The sequence below is a fragment of the Ochotona princeps genome, chromosome 17, assembly GCF_030435755.1.
Source record: "Ochotona princeps isolate mOchPri1 chromosome 17, mOchPri1.hap1, whole genome shotgun sequence".
NCBI classification, from domain to species: Eukaryota; Metazoa; Chordata; class Mammalia; order Lagomorpha; family Ochotonidae; genus Ochotona; species Ochotona princeps.
In genome coordinates this window covers 4,155,126-4,176,846 of record NC_080848.1, presented here as the reverse complement: position 1 = coordinate 4,176,846, position 21,721 = coordinate 4,155,126, and the positions used below count along the sequence as shown (strand labels likewise).

The following is a 21,721-nucleotide window of genomic DNA, read 5'->3' as shown; positions in this document are numbered from 1 at the left end:
AGAGCAGGAGAGACAGATCTTGCATCCGTTGGTTCGCTCCCGAACCAGCAGCAAGGCCAAAGCCAGGAGTATGGAACTCCATCTGGGTCTCCGCTTGGGTGGCAAGGCCCCAAGTACTTGGAACATCTTCCAGTGCTTTCTCAGGTGTGTGTGCAGGGATCTGGAGTGGAAGTGAAGCAGCCAGGACTTAAACCAGTGCTCACAGGGGATGCTGGGTCACGGCTGGTGGCTTAACGTGCTGAGCTGTGATGCTGGCGTTTGGGAACATTCTTCTTTTGTCGCGTTTGTGTCTTTGGTGGTGATTCTGAGCTGGTGTTCATGTTGTCAATAGAAGACATTGAACGGTGTTGGAAGACATTTGGGGTTGGCATGATATTGTTGTCGGGGGAGTTATTACTGGTCAGATGCCATGGGTGCTACTAAATATCCTTGGGTGCACAGGACAGGTTCTCCCTTGAAGAATGGCCAGCCGTCAGCAGTGTCCAAGTTGATCAACTCTAATCTCCAATAGGCCTTTGACCCCTCTGTCCCCAGACCTGCAGGCCTCCCTGAGCTTACAGAAGCCTCTGTACTGTCTTACTTTTCCACAAAACTTTTGCCTAATAGTCATCATTTCTTTTAAAAAAGATTTATTTACTTGGAAGGCAGAATTAAAATCTTCCCTCTGCTAGTTCATCCCCCAAGTGTACAATGGTTAGGGCTAGTCCAGATTGAAGCCAGGACATTTTTCCAGGTCTCCTGCATGAGGACGGGCTCAGGGGCCAGGGCCATGGCCATCTTCCCTGGTTTCCCGAGTATGTTAGCAAGGAGCTGGGTCACAAGTGGAGCAGCCAAGATCCCCATTTGGGAGACCAGTGCCACAGGCAGTGGCTTTACCCTCTACACCATGGTGCCAGCCCCAAGCTTTCTTAATCCTATTGGCTTTCTCTTTTCTTCTGTCATAAGAATTGTCTCTACCCAGACAGACCATTTTCCCTAAAGGGATCAAGTGCCTGGGCAGCCACCTGCACATCCATCCGATGCCAGCTTGAAGGTCACCACGAGGCCTCCCTGGAGTGCCCTGTACTTGATTGTTTCCGTTATTCTCTGTGCTGTCACCCTGATTCTTCATAGTGCCCCTTGGAGGTGGTTATCATGCTCTGTTCTCTTTTTTATTTGTTTGAGGACCAGAGCTCCCATCTGCTGGGTCATTCCTTAAACTCCTGTGCTGACCTGGACCAGGCTGGCCTTGGCTGGGCTGAAGTTGGGCACTGGGAACTCAGTCCAGGTCTCCTGCAAGCGTGGCAGGAACCAGTGTACTTGAGCCATCTCTGCTGCCTCCCAGGGCCACGTTAGCAGGAGGCTAGGGGCTAGAGCAGAGCACTCCAGTGTGGGTTCTTAACCGCCAGGCTAAGCAGCCGCCTCTCATGGTTCTGTGTGTTTTGTTGCCTGTCTTCTCGTTCGAACCTAGCTCCCTGAGGTCAACGGCCAGTCTGTCTGTCTGCCATCATGCTGCCAGCTCTGAGCTCTGGTCCTTGCCCATGGGAAGTTCTCACAGTTGACCGCATGAGTGAAGAAGCAGAAGAGGTCTAGTGAGGTGACCCAGTACTCTTTTTTTTTTTTTTTTGAAGATTTATTTTATTTTCATTACAAAGTCAGATATACAGAGAGGAGGATCTTCTGTCTGATGAATCACTCCCCAAGTGAGCGTGACGGCTGATGCTGCGCCTATCCAAAGCCAGGAGCCAGGAACCTCTTTCGGGTCTCCCACGCAGGTGCAGGGTCCCAAGACTTTGGGCCATCCTCGACTGCTTTCCCAGGCCACAACAGGGAGCTGGATGGGAAGCGGAGCTGCCGGGACTAGAACCGGCACCCATATGGGATCCTGGTGCGTTCAAGGCGAGGACTTTAACTGCTACACCATCGTGCCGGGCCCGACCCTGTACTCTTGAACATGCTAGCCTCAGAGTACCAGTGACTGAGGCTAACCCCTGCCGTGGGGAAACAGTAGGCCATCCTGGCTGTGCTCCCGAGTGGGGCTGGATTGTGTCGGGTGGGACCCGCTAGCTGCTGTAGGAAGGTGATTCACATTTATCGTACCTTCCTGAGATCACGTGGGGATTGTGACACCTGAAACAGTACTCAGACCCCTCAGGTCAGAGACAATCTGAGTGACTCCTGTCCTTAGGCACCCTGTGACATGGGATGAGAAATGGCCACCGCAAGCCTCAGGTTTAGAAACGGGGCAAAGGTAGATAGTCTTCCTCCAGCTCCTGTGGGAGGTGGGCTCAGGACCTCCTGTAGACAAAAGTCCCTTATAAAATGGCGTGATGTTACCATATAACCTTACACGCAATGTCCTGTACGCTTTGGATCCTCTACGGGCCATGTAGCTCTTATACTGGTGGATGCTGTGTAAATAGTGGTGACACTGTTTAGGGAATCGTGACAAGGGAAAAGATCGCTTGTTCAGTACAGTCACATTCTTTTTTCTTTTTTTGGTAAATGTGTTTGAATCTGTGATGGCTAGCCCACAGCTATTGGGGGCCTCCAGGATGGAGAATAAGAAGCTTTTAAAATTTGTGTGTGTGTATGCATGTATGTATGTATTTTCTGAAAGGAAGATTTAGAGGGAAGGAGATATCTTCCATGTTCCTGTTTGTTCTCCAAAAAGCCCCGACAGGAGCTTCATACAGGTCTCCTCTGTGTACAACAGGGACCCAAACACTTGGGCCCCCTTCCACTGCTTTCCCAGGCTATTAGCAGGGAGCCGGATGGGAAATAAAGCTGCCTGAACACAAACCAGTGCCCTATGAGATGCCAGCAGCTGCTTTAACCGCCGTGCCACAATGGCTAGGCCCTGGAATAAGAGGTGTTATTGCTCCCAGAATTCACAGGTGGGAAGCAAGACAAGTTTGAAAGTCTGGGAGAGCTTTTTGGTGGCAGTAGCATCTGGATGGACCCAAAAGCCTGGCTGGGAATTGAGGGGTTGGAGAGGAGCCACAGCAGGGCTTGGAACCCTGTACAGGAACAAGTATGCTGTGAGCAGAGCTGTTCTCCCTCCACAAGGTACCCCCCGCCGTACCCCACCCAGCCCTTGCATGCCCAGTAGACACGTGCTGGGAAGCCTGGCACTCACTCTCTCCCTCTTTTTAAGATTTATTTGTTTATTTGAAAGAGTGACAGAGGGGGAGAGAAAGAGTTCTCCCATCCACTGATTCACTCCCTGGTGACTGACCACAATGGCCAGGCCTGAGGCTGGGACCTGGTTCCAGCTAAAGCCTGTGGCCCTGGAGCCGCACCTGGGTCTCTGTCATAAGCAGAGGCCCAAGCACTCAGACCATCATCCTGTGCTTTCCCAGACACGTTAGCAGTTAACCGAATCAGAAACTGAGCAGCTGGGACTCGAACCATCACCCCAGTGTGGGATGCTGGCATCCGCAAACAGTGGCTTCAGTCACTGAGCCACCACACTAGCCCTGAGGCCTTTTCTGCCATCACACTGCCCCGTCCCTCAGTCCTTCCCAGCCAGAGCCTCAGGGTGATGGTTGACAAACCCTGTCTCTACTTCTTCATGCTTAAAAAAAAAATCTAGGTTTGCACAAGCAGGCCTCACTTTGTGTATGTGATGACAAATTCAGCACATAACTATCCTGGAAACATTTAAAAATGTAGGAAAGTGTGCCTTTCTAAGAACGGGAAGTGAAAAATGAGAGGTGGGCGGCTGTAGCCAGAGCTACGGTGTCTGTTGTTTTTAAATAAACAAACAGGCAGTAAAGCCAAGGCTAAGTCAACCGATTTAGCATACCGGAAGAGCAAGTAGGAGTCACCTGCGGTGACTGGCTGGGAGGATTCACGGGGGACTGTAGAGAGGCAGCAGCTGGAGGTGCCCCCCCCAAGAATTCGGAAATGAAAGCAGTTGCCCTGTGACTCGGAGTGGAGGGGTGGGAAGGGGCCCGGGCCCCTGGGGGGACGCCCCGCTGGACAGAGGAGCTGCCTGTGTTGGGAGGTCTGCAGAGGGCTTGTGCTAGCGAAACAGCCAGCAAGGCCCAGTCGCAGGTCAGGCCAGGTGCCATGGGCAAGGTGCACAGAGGGAGGAGAAGGGAACAGACTGAGGTGTGACAGGAGGGCATCGGTGATGTTTTCAGAGTCCTGGGGAGGGGGGAGTGTGGAAGCTGTGTGGTTGGAGATGAGCAGAGCGTGTGCTTGGTGAGTGCTGCTGAGGGGAGCCAGGCTCCTGTTTTAAGGAAGTTTGCTGGTAGAGCGGAGGAGCCACTGGGAAGAGAGAATTCCAGCAGGGTAGGATAATGCCAGAAGTCTAAGCTCAGGGTGGCTTCCTGCAGGAACAGCGCCTGTGCCTCACAAAGGCAGGTGGGACAGCAGGGAGAATGAAGGCTTCTGTTTTATTATTATTATTATTATTATTATTGTTCTTGTTGATTTAAAAAAATATTATGTGAAGTGCATCTGCTGGTTCTCTCCCCAGTGCCTGCTACAGCCAGGCCGCTTGAGCTCCCGTCGGTTCCCTCCCAGGCTGGATCAGACTCAACCAGGCACTCCGACACGGGACGCAGGCACCTGAATTGGCAGCTTAGCTTGCTGCACCACAGTGCCCCCCTCGAAGACGTGGCTATTTTTGAGCCAGGATGGACTGATGCTTCGGTTACATACCCCAAACCAGTCTCAGTGCCTCCCACAAGTCAGGGGCGGCACCCTCACCGTGAGTGCCGGACCTGCCGGCCTGGGGCTTTGAAGTACCAAGGATCACTGTGGGAAATGCCAGCAGGCCCCTTACAGAGAAACCAGGAACGCCCTGATGCTGCCACTCCCTGGTGAAGGAGCCCTTTGTTGTGGGTCCAAGAAAACATCTCCAGGAACCTGTCCCAGGGAGCGGGGGAGAGCAGGTGCTGGCTTCCCCCCCAGTAGGAAAGCGGGGAGGAGGCAGATTGGGCATGCGCGGTGGGACCAGCAGCTTGGACTGTGACGATGTCCAGGTGGGGAAGGGGTGAGCATCCCGCTGAGATGTGCAGGGGGAGAGGGGAGAGTGGAAGAGACTGAGCAGGGGAAATGGAATGGGTCAGCTCGGAGCTTCAGAACCACCCCTCCTCCCCCCCCCCGCCCCCCGCGCCCCGGGCGGACAGTTGGCTGTGGCTGGGAGGGGCATTTGTTGCTAGTGGCAGTGGAGTTTCCTGGGGCATGACCACAGCAGCAGAACCCACTGAATCTCCAGGGTGTATTGTATGATATGTGAGTAATGTATTTCCCCCTCCCCCCAAAACTCTGAAGTTGTCATTAGGTGTGGCCTACGATAAAGTCAGTGTGGATGTTGATGTCCTTCCCAGAGGACAGTGGCTAGGGGTGGCAGAAAGGAGGGTGGGGGTCCCTTGGCGACCTGTGTCCCACAGGAGTCCTGCAGGGAGCCTTAGCATCTGTGGCACAGCTTTGAATAATGGCCAAGTGATGAGGAAGTGGCAGGGATGATGGCCAAAACAGACCCCGCCCCCTCAGAGCTTCCAGAAGAGCTGCCAGAGTGGTGCTTTCCTGCCCAAGTGCTGGCAATTGGCTCCCGAAACCTCGCAGCAGCGCTGGCTCCTGGCTCCGTGGGGCTCAGGTGTGGCGTCCACAGCTATCCCTGGGAGCCGCTCACGGCAAAGGACAGCCGATCTCTGGCCTTCAGTGTCGCTCCTGTTGCTTCCAGGTGGGGCTGGTGTACATGTTTAACCTGATCGTGGGCACGGGCGCGCTCACCATGCCCAAGGCCTTCGCCACAGCCGGCTGGCTCGTCAGCCTCCTCCTGCTCATGTTCCTGGGCTTCATGAGGTAAGAGGCCATGGGAGGCGGTCACCCAGCCCGGGAGCTGAGCCCTGGGCCCCAGAGGGTGCTGGAGGAGGGCTGAGTGTCTGCCTCTTGTAGGTCAGTGAGTCCTAACCAGGCGGCGGGAGGGGTGCTGGGGGAGGGCAGGCACGGAGTTCCCGCCCTCTCCAGCCAATGGGGTAGTTGCACGGCAGGAACTGAGAGACTTGGATGGGCTGGGGGTGTGGCAAATTCTGCTGGCTGCTTTATGCTTTTTCTGCTGGGAGCTCCAGTTCTGAGAAAATGCCGCCCCAGAGAAAGAACCTATCCAGCAGTGCAGGTGAGGACAGGAGTCAGCTGGCCACCCAGGATTCGCTGGAGCTGACTCACAGAGCCAGGGTTTATGACCTTGCCTGTCTGGGGCTCCCCAAGCCTTCAGGGGCACCTGCTTCTTGAGGCAGGTGCAGAATCCATCCACAGGTGTTTCAGGGAGTTGGTCCACCGAGGGCTTCTCCCAGGGCTTCCACTGTGTGGGCTTTTTTTTATTATTTATTTATTTATTTTGTAAGTGCTCCAGGCCAGGGAGGGATTTAGAAGCAGGCGTTTCCAACCCTTGCTCTCCTCCCCAAGCCACGTGGGAATCCAGTTGCAGGTGTGGAAAGGAACACCTAGGTGGCTCTCTCAGAACTCCTCCCCCGAGGAGCAGGTCGGCTCCTGCTTCCCTAACCCGGCAGAGCCCACCTGCTGCTGCGGTGGGGAGGCAGGCAGTGGGTAGAGAGGAGACTGGACGGTGATGGGGGAAAAAAGGCAAAGTGTGGGACGGGCTGCAAGGCAAGGCTGACTCAATTTCTAGCCGTGTGGCCAGGGACCCGGAGGACAGCCCCGAGGAGCCAGGGAAGCCCTCTCTGAGACCCCTGCAGGAGCTGGAAGGGAGAGAAAAACTTCCTGGATTTTCAGTGTCTGTGGGGGAGCTCTGGGAGTCCTTGCCCTTGTGCGGTTCAGCCATCCCCGTTACAAGTCCTTCAGCGCAGGTGGTTCCAGGAGCCCCCCAGCCCCCACTGTACCTGCTGCAGCCCCTCACTGCAAAGCTAATCTCTTCTGAACCTGATCAGTGAGTCGGTTCTGTGCAGTTTCTTGATGCCTTAATTAAGATGGATTTCAGTCTTACTTCCGGAAACAGGGGAGCAGCAAAAGCCCTGAAAATGGTCACTTAAGCAAGATAATGAGAAACTTCTCTCAGAGGCTCTTCGGGAGCTGGCTCCCTGGGGCTGTAATTACATCTGTCTGCAGGGCTGGGACAAGGGTCGGCTCCAGAAGGCAGCCTGCCCCTGCAGCCCCAGGGGCTTCCGGCTGTCAGCTGGGTCCCTCCAGTCACACTTCTCCCAGGCCCACTGTGGGCTGTGGCTGCTGTTGGTAGGAGCCGGAGGATTCAGGAATTCAAAGTCCTTCCAAAGGGAGGGAGATTGCTGCGGGCGTCACTTGCCCTGTGTGTCTCCCTGTGCCCGCATCGTAGCAAGAATGGGAGCACACTGTCCCTACAAATGCTGGGAGGTGAGGGCAGGGGGTGGAATAAGCTCCCTCTGGCAACTCGGAACCCCCCTTCCCTGGGGTCTGTCCCCAGAGCACCAGTGCACCCTTTGACCTCTGCCCACCCCAGCTCCCTCCCTCCCATCAGCCTGTTTCTGCACCTGTGGGAGAGCCCAGGCCCTGAGGTGTGCACACACACACACACACACACACACCTGTTTCTGTAAATAAGCATCATCCACAGAGCTCCCTAAGGATCCGCGCTCACACAGAGAAGGCTTTAGGCTTGTTGTTGGCAGGCCTTTTTTTTTTTAAGATCTATTTTTATTTAGGTGGGTGGTAGAGTTAGGGAAAGAGAGAGAACTATCCTCAGGTTCACTCCCCAAATGGCTGTGACTGTGGGGGCTGGGCCAGGCCAAAACCAGGAGCCGGAAGCCAAGAACATCATCTGGGTCTTCCATGCGGGTGCGGAGTCCCAGCACTTGGGGCATCCTCCACTGCCTTCTCAGGCACATTAGCAAGGAGCTGGAGCAGAAGTGGAGCAGCCGGGACTCCAACTGGTGCCCATATGAGGTTGCAGGTGGTCGCTTAACCTGTCACGCCACAGCACACGCCCCTTTTCCTTCCTCTGTGACATCTCCAACTTCCTGCCTCATCCCACCCCCAGCTTCATGACCACCACCTTCGTGATAGAGGCCATGGCCGTGGCCAACGCGCAGCTCCACTGGAAGAGGACAGAGAGCCACAAGGTGGGTACATTGCCCTTCACCCCAGGCAGCACCTCCATTTAGTCCTGTACGCCAGAGCTGATTTCGGCTGCTGGTGCCCCCTCACCCCCAGACTCTCACCCCAGGGCTGAGGTTTCAGCAGGATAAGCTTGGAGGATGGTGCAGCCTCGTCCAGGGCCACCTCGCAGCTCTGCTCCCCAGCCCCTGACCCTTAGTGCCCAGGAACCTGTCCTGGGACGTGGCCCTGGGGACATTCGAGAGCCTCGTGGTCAGGTTGCCGCCTAGAAAGAGCCGAGGCAGTGGATCTGCCGCTGTGCTGTGGTTTGCCGAGGTCAGAACCCCTTCCTTTTTCCCTCCTCTTCCTTCCCCGAACCCCGCAGCAGGAGGAGGAAGACGACTCCTCCACAGCCTCAGACAGCGACGACATTATGGTGCAGGAGAGCTACGAGCGGGCAGAGAGACGGCCCATCCTGTCTGTGCGTAAGTCTTGGAGTGCCAGTGCCGCCTTCGCTCCCTGCAGAGAAGGCCCTGGTGGGGAGGGGGCAGCAGACATCTGAAGCGTTTTGAAAGGCGCTGTTAGGAGACCCAGCGGCACAGGCCTGGCCCTGCTGGCTGTGTCCCCCACCAGGCGCATGGCCTGACCCCTGTGCTTCAGTTTCCCCTTTCTCCTGCTCTGGACAGTGAGATACCTGGGATCTGGGGGGATGGGTCACTGGCTTCTCTCCACCGTCCCACCTGCCCCCTGTCTCGCTGGCTGGCTGGCCAGGGCTCAGGGATTCCCTTGCCCCGCTCAGCCCTGGCAGGGGGTGACCCTTGAGGCTGTCGCTGTTCTGGAGAATTCCATCCTGCAAGGGGAAGACCCATCTCCTCCCCCTGTTCTTTTGGCTCCACAGAGAGGCGTGGCTCTCCCAGCCTTTTCGAGATCACAGACCGAGTGGAAATGGGACAGATGGCCTCCATGTTCTTCAGCAAAGGTAGACATTCTTGGGGGGCGGGGAGTCCCCCTCTGGGACTCTGCTCTGACCACCAAGAGACATGGAGGAGTGACCTCCCAGAGCCCACAGCCTCCAGCTGCTTGCTTGGGAGTGGCTGTCCCAGCAGCGGTCAGCCCACACATGCCAGCCAAAAGCTTTGTGCCTGTTGCTTGAGTCCCCAGGCTTGGTGGTTTTCTGGTGTGCCAGGCACAACACGCCAGAGGAGACAGGATCTGCCACAGGCACATACGGCCTGTCTCCCTAGTGACCAGCAGAGGGCGCCAGGAGCCCATGCCTAGGGCTGCTGCAGGCCTGAGGGTCTGGATTCCCCTGACCCCTCTACCTGATTCCTTGCTGGGATTTGGCCGCAACCTGGAGGGGTCCTCCCAGCCCAGGGATGTTCCAGAGACAACCTCTTATGCCTGCATTAGCAAATCTTGTTGTTTTGGAAGACGGATCTCTTTAGTAAGGTATATATATATATATATACACACACAGATATAGATATAGATATAGATATATGTACAGATATAGATATATATGTATGCAAAATTACAGAGAGGGAAGAGTCCGAGAAAGATATTTCTTCTGCTGATTCACTTCCCAAATGGCCACAATGACCAGTACTGGGCCGGACCAAAATCAGGAGCCAGGAGTTTCTTTCTAGTCTTCCACATTGGGTACAGGGATTCAAGGGCTTGGGCCGTCCTCTACTGCTTTACCAGGCACAACAGCAGAGAGCTGGATTAAAAGTGGAGCAGCCAGGACTCCAACCTGTGCCTGCATGGTAAGCCGGCATGGCAAGTGGAGGCTTAACATGGAGTGCCACAACACCAATCCCAGTAAAATAGCTATGGGTGCCCAGACCCGTCCAGCTCTACCTCACTGGGAATCAGAATCTCTGAGCATCCGTCCCCTCACAGCCTTCCTTGGGGGCTGGCTGCCCCTTTGTCAGAGGCCCTTCTGTGCTGGGCATGGGCCTGTCTGTTCCTTCCAGTCTCTGGTGTGGCTACATTCAAAGCCGGGGTCCTGTTGAAATGAGGGTCTTTTTGACTGCTGCTCAGCTCATCACTGGCGGCACTATCGGGCTGCTGGTCAGATGGAGGTGACCATCAGGGAAGGGTCACTCCGAGGGCCCGGCTCCATCCTCCCTCCCAGACCCGCCTCACAGATGTTTCCAGAGTTGGACAAGACCAGGACCACATTGGCTGGCCCTAGCCCACTTCTGTGCTTTCCTTCCCATCCAGTTCTGTTACTCCCCGTCTTGCCAGGCCAGGAGGGTCCCCAAATTTCCCCCACACGAGCTTTCCAGGATGAGGCCCCTGGGAGGCACAGCACCTGCCTGTCCTATGTTCCCAGTCTTCAGTGAGCCCTGATTCCTTTAGGAACTGGTAGGTCGGCTGCCATCCTCATGCCCTGGCATGGGAATAGCCCCCTCCACCCCACACTTGTGGGACCCAGCAGTCACCTCCTTCTCCACAGGTACCCCCAAGCCCAGCTCTGGGGAAACCTGGCACAGGCCATTCTTCCTTAGGCTGGCATCCCTGGCCTATGGCAGTAGCCCCCCTGAATTAAGACAGTCAGAACCATCCTCCAGTGTGGCCACATGCCAGCCGGTGGCAGCGGGCAGAGGCAGCTTTTCTCAAAAACCATTGCCCTGCACTCCTTTAGCTCACAGAGGGTCCATGTCCCTTCCAACCTGTGCTGTTTAGCTCACAGAGGGTCCGTGTGTCACCTTCGCCTGTGGCAGGGCACCCCCTCCATATGGGGCTCCAGTGGATGGTGAGTGTTTGTGTGTGTGTGTGCTTGTTTCTCATCATCAGAAATGCTGGCTCTAGTCCCTGACCTTGGCTCAGGAGGGGCCTGGGTCATCCTGCTGTGTGTCCAGTAATGATACCTACTGCTCAGTAAGGGCGCTTGGCAGTTACCCCTACAGGAGCTGGTAGTGGGGAGTAGAGAGGGGTCGGGAGTGGGCAGGGCAGTGCCTCCCCTCCTGCAGAGAGCAGGCAGAGAAGCCCGAGCATGGACTGACCCAAAGGCTTGGGTCAAGTGCATGGGCCCCCGAGCTTACACATCAAGGACACCAAGGCCTGCCGGGGTGCTCTCAAGAGCTAGGCTTTCTGGTCTTCCTGACTCCTAGATGCATTGCTGATCTTACGGAGCCCGGGACAGTGCTGCGTGCTGGACCTCCCCTTGGGGAGCCGCCAGCCCAAGCAGGGAGCTGTCACTTCATTTTTCTTTCTCAAGCCAGCAGCTTGAGCCAGTGGCACCCCATACCAAAGCATTTAGTCTGAAGGGCAAGTCAGACTGGCTGCTCAGGCCATGCGCTTGGGTCCCGGAGGCCCTGGCCACTGTTTTTCCCCAGGGCTTCTGCACCAGGTCTTTACAGCTGGAACCCCACGGGAAGAGTACAGGTAGAATTCTTAGGATGACTGGTGGGGTTTGCTAGAGTCACAGAGCAGGTCTGATGGTGCAAGGCCAAGGGCCCTGCGTCCCTGGGACCTGGGAGCCTCTGCTCCCCCTAAGGAGGGAGCGGCCCACAGTGAACACTGCTCCCGCCCAGCTGGGAGGTGACCCAGGCTGGGAAGAAGGCTTTGGGTCTGGAAATCAAGAATTCCTTACTCTCTTTGCTCTCCACTGAGCTGGACCCAATTTCCCATTAAAGGCTGTGTCCTAGCCCCGATGCACCGTGGGCTTCTGGCTTCTGGGCTGCTGGTTTGGGCCCCTCCTTTGCCATCTGTCCCCTCACCCCCTTGCTGCCTGACCTCAACAAGAAGGCTCTCCTGGCTCTTCCCAGATCGGCCATGCTTCACTCTCCCCTTGCAGCTGTCCAGTGCTCCCAGCTCAGTGAGCCTCTCTCAGGTGACAGTCACAAGCTGATGTGTCTCCTGCCAGCGTCACAGCATAAGCAGCGGAAACAACAGACAGGACCGGAGGGTCGGCTGGGGGAACTGCAAGCTCTGAGGGGCTTGGTGTTTGAGTCCCCAGAAAAGGGTTGTCTATGTCTGGCTCTGGCTCCCTGACTCATGCTCTGTTCCTTTCAGTGGGGGTCAACTTGTTTTACTTCTGCATCATCATTTACCTGTACGGGGACCTGGCCATCTATGCCGCCGCTGTGCCCTTCTCCCTCATGCAGGTGACCTGGTGAGTGCCTCCCCCTCCTTCCTGCTTGTGGCCACGTCGAGGCAGGTGGCCAGGGTGGAAGCATGGCCCCAAGCAAGCACACAGCTGGCCGCGCCCGCGTCCTTAGTAGACCCACTGCACGCGCACCACAGTCCCTTTTCCTGCCCCAAGGGGACGATGGTTAGGATGCCTGCCAGGGGCTCTTGAGTCATCAGGAGACAGCGGGACAGGAGCAGGTAGGGTCCATCCTGCGAGGGGGTTTCTGGGAGGTCGCCTGGGCAGCGGGAATGGCAGCTGCCTGGAGGGCAGCCCTGAACTCCATGCTCCCGCCTTGTGTCCCCCACAGCAGCGCTATTGGCAACGACTCCTGCGGCGTGGATGCAGACACCAGACACAATGACACTGACCAGTGCTGGGGGCCTCTGCGTCGGGTGGACGCCTACCGCATCTACTTGGTGAGTGCTCTCAGCCCCGCTCTGGCCGCTCTGAGTGCCTGTGGATGTTCAAGCTGCCTCTGACCTCCTGGGGAGACCTTGCCCCAGAGGAGAGGGGCTGCAAGGCCTCGCACCCTGGTGGATTGCACTGCTGCATGCCTAGCCCCAGAGGGAGGCAGCCTGGCCTGGGAGTCATCTGTGGTTACAAGTTGGCACATAGGTCCCTGCCAGCTCTGGGGCTGTGAGCTGTTGTAACTTAGCTCAAGGTTTCAGGGGCACTTGGCAAAAGCTTATTTTACACAGGCTTGCCAAGGTGTGACCTTGCACCTGGCCAGCCAAAGAGCATGTGGGTTGGTACTGGCCTAAGCCCCCCTGACCATTGACCCTGACCGTGAGCAGACTCTTCAGCTGGCCCTGTGGGTGGGGAAGGACATGACTCCCCAGGCTGGTTCTTGACTGCTGTGTGCTGTGGCAGGGAGGTGGGGAGTGGAGGGTGGGTGGTCCCGCCAACCAGAGACAAAACTGGAGCTGTTATTTATCTCTGCCTGCTCAGCAGGCAGGACGCCGAGATGTTTCCCTTGAACTTTCACAGTGTCTATTAATATTCCCTGCTCAGCCCTGACACAGATTCAGGTGTGCTAGGTGACACGCAGCGGGCCGCGTGGCCGCTTAGCCGATTGGGGGCGGGCCGGAGCGGAGCTCTCGGGGCTGGTCTCTGGATGTGATTACCCCTGACCTGGCAGAGGTCGCTGCAGACCCTGCCGACGCCGTGCTTTGGGTGTGGGTCTGGTAACGCCAGGGCCTCCCGAGCGTGCTCTTTCTCCCCACCCTGTGGACTGTTGGGAGAGCCAGTGGCCCAGGGCCTGGACGCACTTTCTCTTCCTCTTTCTGTTTGGCAAGTGTTTCTGCTCTCATGGGTTCCGCTGTGACTGATGAGGGTGGAGGTTCAGTGGGAGAGCTGCCCTGTCGTGGGATTGCAGGGTGGGCACAGGAATGCCCAGGCTCCAGCGGCACCGCTCAGGTCTTGGCCCTGTAGCATCTTGGCTGCCTGTGTAGGGTGAAATGGGGAAAAGTACAAGTAAGCGAGGGCCCATCTGGCTTAGCAAGCAGCGTGGATGAGGAGGAGGTGATGAGGCGATGAGGCCGGCAGTCTCCGGGGTGTCCACCGGGGAGGCCTCTGGTGCCTGTGCTAACCCTGCCTCACATGCAGCCCCAGATGGATCCAAGCACTGGGTGCTGGGCTGCTGCCGATTGCCTGGTCTGTTACCCGCAGGCATTACTCTCACCTATGAACTTGTCCCTTCACGCATGCCTGTGAAGCCCCTTGCCCCATGACGGACGCCTTACCCCCTGCGTCTCGATAACTCTCCAGCCCTTTGGCAGCAACTGCCTCTGTCTCCCACCTCCCCTCGGAGCTGTCGCCAGCACCCTGGGCGTGGGCTGGCGAGACACGGAGCAAGGCCACAGAGTGAGACAGCAGAGCGGGAGTGGGCTTGGCTGCCCAGCCACAGCCAGTTCCTCTGGGTCACTGTCCAGTCTGGGGAGGTTGGGGGTTTCAGCCTGTGCAGGAGGTTTTGGGTTTATTTGTGCCCTCCTACCTGGTTTGGAGGCAGAGGGAGCTGGTGGCTGAGTCGGATGGGCCTGAATGTTATCTCAGAAGTCCCTGACAGCTCAGCATGTGCCTGTCGGGGCCTAAGTCCCTGCCGAACCGCAGTCCCTGGTACTGCCGACACTGGGCAGCCCTCTGCACCCTGGGTGAGTAGCATGGGCAGAGCAGCTGCGGGGCGGGGCCAGGAGGGGCAGGAAGGAACAGCTTTCCTCCAGCCGCCATGAGCTGTCTTAGGAGTTGCAGCAGCGTCTTTCCCCCTCAGGTTGTACTTTCAGGGTTCATTGCTCTGTGTCCTGTAGGTCAGAGCACCACAGGCCACCTGGTAGCCGCTACTGACCCCAGGGAGCAGGGTCATTGTCCCGCCGTGGCCCTCAGACTTTCGAAATGTTGTCCCTGCCTTCTGGAGACTCCCACCATAGCTCCTGTCACCACCACCTGCTTCTGGTTGTGCTGCCCGGTGGTTCCCATAAATGTTCAGCAAAGCAGCAGGCAGGTTGGGGTGGGGGAGGGCAGTGGTCAGAGAGCCCCCTTCTGTGTGCACACATCAGCTCTTCGTCTCAGAGAAACGATGCCCATAGCTGCTGTTCTGAAGAGCCCAGTGATAACTGCTTCTGCTGGCTGTTTTGGGGGCAAGGCTGTGGGTCCTCTGGAAGCGATCCCTGGGAAGCACATCCAGGAGGAGGGTATTTGGAATGCTGACTTCTCTAGGGTGCATGCGCACGCACACACACACCAGCTATCAGCCGCCTTCCCAAGCCTTTGACCTTAAGAAATGGAAAATTCCTCCTGCTGCCACATACCCTACAAGACCCTGTCCGTGTCTGGCGATGCCTGGTGCCGCCCCGCATGAGTCAGAGTCTCCCCCTCCTTCCCGGGCAAACCACAGAGCAGGGTGTCATGGCGGGAGGTGGGCTGTGACTCACCTGCTGCCCCACGTGGGCTCCAGGGAGCCACCCAATGGGAGCCAACAGTGACCTGGCCCCGTCGCCTTCTAAGGCCCCGCCGCTCAACCTTTGAAGACCCCAGTGGGAAGGCGTCAGGGGCCACGGCTCACTGGGGTGTGGCGGTGGCATGGCCCCCTAGCTGGTGGATATTTGGGATTCCTTCTACCCCCACCCCACTTCTCTGGTGTCTCAGAGGGACTAGAGACCATATCTGAATCCATTCTCTCTGCGACTTGGATGAGTGCCGGGGTAACCCATTTCCCTGCCCACAGGCCTGTGGGCGCTACAGCCTCCCAACCCATCTCTCCCCTCATTTTCTGGGTGCCCCTCCTTCTAGAGAGGGTGTGAGAGAAGCCTTGGGGGACAGTGGGGATTCCCCCAAGTGCTGAAAGTTCCTGGCCATTCGTAAGTGGCCACTGCCCAAGCGGACAGGTGACGGTGGGTCACCCAGCAGGTGCCGGCCACATATGACCTGGGGCACACATGACAGAGTGGAGCTTCTGGCTGGAGATGAGGTTGTAAAGGGGCTTGGTGGAGCAGGGGACCCTCGTGGGCTGCCTTGGGACAGGAAAATATTGCTGTGGCTTATATTTAGGAGATGTTAGCTCCACTCTCAGGGCACAGGTAACTCAGGAGAGTCACAGGTGCCTGGCATGGAGTACCATCCCCTGGCCTGAGGGCACTGTTCCCAGACAATTCCATGAAGAAGTGGGGGCTCTGTCCGCCAGGCTTTCTGGAGGAGCATGGTCTGAGATTCAGGCTCCAGGTAGTGTAGGAGGGAGCCTCCGCCGAGGCCCTGCCTTCTGATTGTGTCTTGGCTCCGTTCCGCACATCGGCACCAACCCCTGTCAGCTCGCATCAGTGAAATAGCGTGTCTTCCGCTTCCCAAAGCCAGCACTCTCCTCCTCCAGCCATACCACTCAAGGAGACAGTCCCCTTCTTGTGAGGAATGTGAGCAGGGAGTGAGCGTTGGCCCAGCAGTGCCGTGCCAGGCTCTGACAGCTTCTCTACCCCAGTCTGCCTGCCTGCCTGTGCCTGTGCCCATGGCCCGTCACCCGTGACTCTCACGGTTCCCGTTTAGGTCTCCCAGCCACAGGGTTCAGCCCATGGTGTCATCCATTTCGTGATGGTACAGACATGAACACAAGCTTCCCTGGGGGTCACAGAGCCAGAGCAGACAGCAGCTGCTCTTCCTCCTCTCGGCCCAGTTGCTCTGCTTGCCCAAGACGCAGGTCTGTGCTGCACCTGCTGGTGGTACGTGGGACCACACACAGACTCAGCCCTCAGAGCCTGACTCATGCTGAGGGCCCTGGGCCCCTGGCTTGATGGGCCTGCACATCCAGTCTCCCAGGGACTCTGCCTGGCTTCCCAGGTGGGGCTGGAAGGGGCACCTGTTCCCAAGGACATTGCCCTTGCTCCCTGGCCTCTGTGTTCTGCATGTGCCACTGTGCCCCAGGGCTGTGGCATCTGCTCATAAGTGGGTCGCCACTGGCTGGCTCTGACTTGCTGTTTCCTGTTCATTCCCACCTCCTGAATATTTATTCTTACCAATTCTGGGGCAGGAAGTGGCCTAGAGGCCCTCAGGACCAGTGACTGGGGCAGGGGGATAGGGAGGTGGGAATGGACAGGAAACAGCAAGTCTGAGACCAGCCAGGGTGTCACGGGACTCCCGCATCTGGGAAGCAGGCAGCCTCGTGAGCACTTGCCTGCTCCGTCAGGGCTTGGGCCAGCACCAGACCAGAGCAGATCAGGAGACGCCTGGGTGCCTGGGCTGGGGAGGCGACGGCTCACTGGGTCGGGATGTCCAGAGGCCTTCGCGACACGGGGGTCTGTGGGGATTCCCCAGGAGGGTCAGAGGGCTGGCTGCCTCCTTTTCCTCTTCCTCCTCCTCAATGTGCTGCTCAATCCCCCAGCCCGCCCTCACCCGTCCCCCACATCAGCTCCTTCCTTTCTGGAGGTTCCAGAAAGTGAGGCTTGTTTTGCCTTTTTCCCTCTCCTCCCCGCTGGCCCACGGAAAGACTCCATCATAGGTGCAGGGAGCAGGCTGGCCCCTGCCTGGACCCAACTCCTGCACCACTGAGGGTGTGGCTCAGTGGACATGGAGTGCAGCTTGAGTCTGTGGCAGGGTGGCGTGTCTTGGAGTGTGTATCATCCCCATGGTGCCAAGCCCCCCAGCATGCCAGAGATGGGGTCTCAGGGAGAAGGGATTTCTTGCCCAACTCCTCGAGGTCGAGCCATTACCCAGAGCAGGAGCTGGGGGCCCCATTGATTGGAGGGAGCCCTCACTTCCAGCAGGGCCATGCTCAGATCGAAGTGACTGACTTGAAAGGCTCTGCGTGTCTCTCCTTTTCAAGGAAATCAATAACAGGCACAGGTCCACGTTTTTCTTTCTTCCTTCCCTCCGCCATCCATGCGCCGCCCCTCTGGGGAAAGCTGCCTGTCGTCTTGTTCTCCGCGTGCTTTCCACCCCACCCCCTCTCCTCTGTGAAGGAATTCAGGTTGCCTGTCACTCACTGTGGCACTTGCCTGTCTGGCCAGCCTCAGTCCAAGGCCCCCACCACCCCACCACACTCACCCTGCAGTGTCTCCCCTCCCCCCCACCTGCTCCTGCTCAGCCCCAACAGCACACCTGAGTGTGGTCCCTCGAGCCCCACTGTGATCCCAATCCCATGCCCTGGCTGCGCACTGCTGCTGTTAGGCCAGCCCTCTTCTGCCCAGGGAGAGGGCCTGTAGTTTTCTTTTTAATGGAGCTCTCAGGGACACAAGTTCTGTCGGCTGGCATTAAGCCCACCATCCATCATGGCCCCACGTCCAGCCTCTGCCACGGCCGCTGCCTGGAGGACGATGCTGCGTCCCTGGGCCTCCTTCCTCATCTCCATCCATCACCTGAGAGTGACCGGCAGCGCAAATCCCACCTGCCCCTGGCAGGCCCATCTCACTGAGCGTGGCAGGGCCTGGCTGGTCAGCCCCTGGCCCGGCTCACCCCAGGGAAGTGACTCGAGATGGGAAAAGTGGCCTTGAGCAGCTGCCCTCCACACTGATGTGTTATCCCCTTGGGACGAACATTCAAATGTGCAAAACACACTTCTGGTGTGGAAGGGGAATGGGGGGGTTCATTGTTATGAAATGGCTCCTGTCTTTGCAGAAGGAGTTGCCCCCTGCCCAGGTTTTCTGGAAATACTGAGCCTCCCCAGTGCATTGAGAATGTTGTGCTATAAAAATCAAGCGTTTATAAATGGAACGTTGTGGTGTAAAGGGACATCTCCAAGTATCCAGGTGCAGAGCCCATTGTGCATAACCGGAGAGACAGGCGCTTTGGGGAGACCTTGCTAGCAGCCCCCTGAGAACAGTGACCAGGAACGCCCCCGCCCCCCCCCCCCCAGCCAGGGCACTTGGGGTTGTGCTGTGCACCTGCCGCCCACGCTCATGCACCTGCAGTCCACACCCGTGCACAGGCCTGTTTGCTTGGGAGGCTTCCAAGTAGGTCTCCGTGGGGAGCACTACTCCCTGCCAGGGACCTTCTGCCCGATGCTTTTTTGGGACCGTTTTGAAACACATTTCACACAGATCTCAGGCACACCCTGGCCTTGGAGCTTGAGCCCCGCCCCCTTGTTTGCGTGTCAACAGTTTTGGGCAAGAAGACCTGGTGCAACTCCATTCCCAAGCTGCTGCCCCCTGCCCCTGCCCTCCAGGCTGATGCCATCCCCTGCTTTGAGGGTGTGGGCCTGGGCTTTTCCAGTCTGTTCCTTCAGGCAGCCTGGGAGCCCACACTCTGCTTCCCTCTCTATTGCCAAAACCACAATTTCTGGGCAGAGAATTAAAATCAATTATATTTAAGAAAATGGCCTACCCCTTCCCCGCTTTTTGTTACTTCATTGTGCAAGCAAAAGAAAAAAGCAAACCTTACGACACCCCCTCCCCCCAACACATAAAAACAGGCTTCTCTGCCTTTAGAATACTAGGAAGTGTGCTCTTGTTTTGTGCCCACTGGAATGCAACCCCTGTGCTGAACCATCTTCCTTCTTTGTGTCGGCTACTTCTGTCCCCCAGGTTGGTCCAAGAGCTCGGTGGCCCTGCACAGTTACATGGTGCTCACTCTAAAGTAATAACCATGCTCCCCCAGGTCACTCCTGCCCTGTGCACCTGCTGGAGGAGTGGGGGAGAAATTTGGGGACCCCAGAGGCTGTCAGCCTGCAGGGAGGGGCAAGGACATGGGTATTGAGGGGACTTTCACAGAGCTGTTAAGCAGGCAGGTGCTCATGAATGCCGGCATCTGATTAACGTGACCTCAGAGTGTCTCGTGGCTGAGCCGAGAACACGTGGTGTCACCAGGCAGAGGCTGAGTGTGACTAGCGGAATAGGCACACGCCATGCAGGACAAGTGTAGCTTGGTGTGGCTGCAGCTTCCTTCAGCCACAAATTGAGACATTCCCTGGAAGGTCCCTCCAGACCCTCATTTCTCAGGAGCCCTAGGGCTATCCCTTGCTGGTGATCTGTCTCCAGGGAGATTTGCCAGGTATGTTGCTGCCCTCAGGAGCGCAGAGCCTGGTTCCTGAACATTGGCCTGAGATGACCTTCAGGCCCTTGTTAAAATATACGTATACAGATTCCTGGGCCATTCCTTGTGTGGTTCTACAGCTGCAGAGCCCGGGAATCTGCATTTTCGCACAGTGTTCCTGGCAATTCTGTGTGCTTTCACCTTGGAGCAGTCCTGCTGCCCAGGGACCTCTCATAGCAGGGAGGGTCCTGCCAGCACCTGGTAAAACCCCAGCTTCCCAGGGCACCACCTTGAGCAGAGTCACGGACTGCCTGTGCCTTGCCAAACCGTCCACAGGTCTGCGGCCTGGTGCCACAGGTGCCATCCTGGCCTTGATACTCAAGATGCAGGTAGGGGGCAGCTTTCCTCTGGTGCGGCTGTTTTCAGTCTGGGCGTCCCCAAGAGAAAAGGGACTCTCCATACCCCTTTGCCATTGGCTGCCTTGCCCCTGAGGCCAAGTACCTGCCCTACTCCTTGTGGAAAGCGCCCCCTGCTGACCACCCACTAGGGAGGACACTTGTGCAAGGCTGGACAGAGTTCATCAGTCAGCCTGCCTGATGCACCATCTTCCTCATCTCTGCCTCCAAGGTTACTCGGTTCCCAGCTATTTGGAGGTCAGACATCAGCAGGGGGGGCGGAGCCAGCCCGGCCTGCGTGTTCCTCTCTGCAAGCTCCCACACTCCAGGCACCTGACTCCCCTCCCCCCTCCCCTCCCTCCAGTGCAGAGCCTTTCCACCACCATCCCCATCGCCCTTCCCTTCCGGAGAGCATGGAATGAGGGGAAGGTATGCCTGGAGCATCTCAAGTGATCACCTGGCACCTCCCGGGGAGTGTCGGCAAATTCCAAGCAGTTGAGGGGACCGAGGGGGCAGCCTCTGCCTCCTGCTGTTCCGGGGAAGGGAATGAGGGCCAGACTGCAGATGTCAGCTGGAGCCAGGAGAGGTGAGCCTGCAGGGCACCCACATGGATACCACTGAGGACCAGGTGCTTTCCGTGAGGTTAATGAGGGACCGGGTTGATGGCCGAGAGTGGCCACGTCCTTCTGTCACTTACAGCATCGCTCACCTGTTCCTCTCTGTTCTTTTCATTTCTTGGGACCAAGATGACCGCTGGTGATGACCTGTGACCCAGCCAGACACTGCAGCTTTCTTTCATATGAGGTCACGTTCCCAGCCTCTCTGTCTTCTCCAACATCCAACAGAAGTAAATAAGACAGGGATGACTTTGAGGAGAAGTTACAGGAGCTAAAACATCCAGAGCCAGTGAGGCAAGCCCCGTGCCTGAGCTGGGAAGAGGCTGTTGCTGTCTGCTGGAGCTTTCCAACTTCAGCACCCTTCAGAGGAGCCCTACCTCCCTCCACGGGCCTCTTCGTCTCCCTGCCTAAGGGGGTTTCTCCAAACTTGCCCGAGACAGATGCACACCCCACACCTGTCCTGCTGTGGACTCCAGAGAGGGAGAGCGGGCAGTAACATCGTCACCCATCTGTCCTTCGGAACAAACATCCCTGCTGCTGCTCTTCCCCCATCCGTACTCATGCCACAAATGACCAACGTCTCATTTTAAACGTCGTTAGGTTAGGACAGAGAGGGCCCCGTCCAGGGTCCCCTGCCCCCAGGACTGGGAGCTGGGACTTCCCTTTCGGTGTCCCTGCATCAGCCCAGGCCTTGCGTCTAGCAGCATGACAATCAGCTCAAGGTCGCAAGGATTGTCTGCTAATTTCAGTCTTTCCAGGTTGATTTTACGTAAATGTGCCTGCCATTTCCCTGCTTAAACCTCTTTAGGAGGGTCTAAACTCTTTGCTGAGGCCTGGCCTGGCCATCTCCTTCTGGAGCCGCCTTTTCCACTAACTGCCCACCCTCACTGGCCCGCGTCTCCAACGGACACTGGGCACCCCTGGCTCTGGATCCGTGGTGAATCCCACCATCTGACAAGCATTCCCCTGTTCCCCACTGAACTCAGAGCCCCTCCTCCGGCCCCGGCCCACCCCTGCCATGGCGTTAATTGGACGTTCATAATCACTCACTTGCCACCTCTGGATACATGGCCAGTCCCTCCCTCCACTCCTGGCTCTCA

General features: G+C 57.3%; 1 protein-coding gene across 2 annotated transcripts in view; it reads left to right on the top strand.

Annotated features, from left to right (window-relative positions):
* Positions 1-21,721, top strand: part of TMEM104 (transmembrane protein 104) — a 47,287-nt gene that overhangs the window by 3,833 nt on the left and 21,733 nt on the right. The window contains exons 3-8 of one of the 2 annotated variants that reach the window (XM_058675619.1): positions 5,678-5,799; positions 7,967-8,048; positions 8,408-8,507; positions 8,921-9,001; positions 12,046-12,145; positions 12,471-12,579. In XM_058675619.1, coding sequence (XP_058531602.1) covers positions 5,678-5,799; positions 7,967-8,048; positions 8,408-8,507; positions 8,921-9,001; positions 12,046-12,145; positions 12,471-12,579 — 594 coding nt within the window. Of the gene's footprint in view, positions 1-5,677; positions 5,800-7,966; positions 8,049-8,407; positions 8,508-8,920; positions 9,002-11,712; positions 11,939-12,045; positions 12,146-12,470; positions 12,580-21,721 lie in introns of those variants that run through there. The other variant, XM_058675620.1, reaches the window with a different exon arrangement.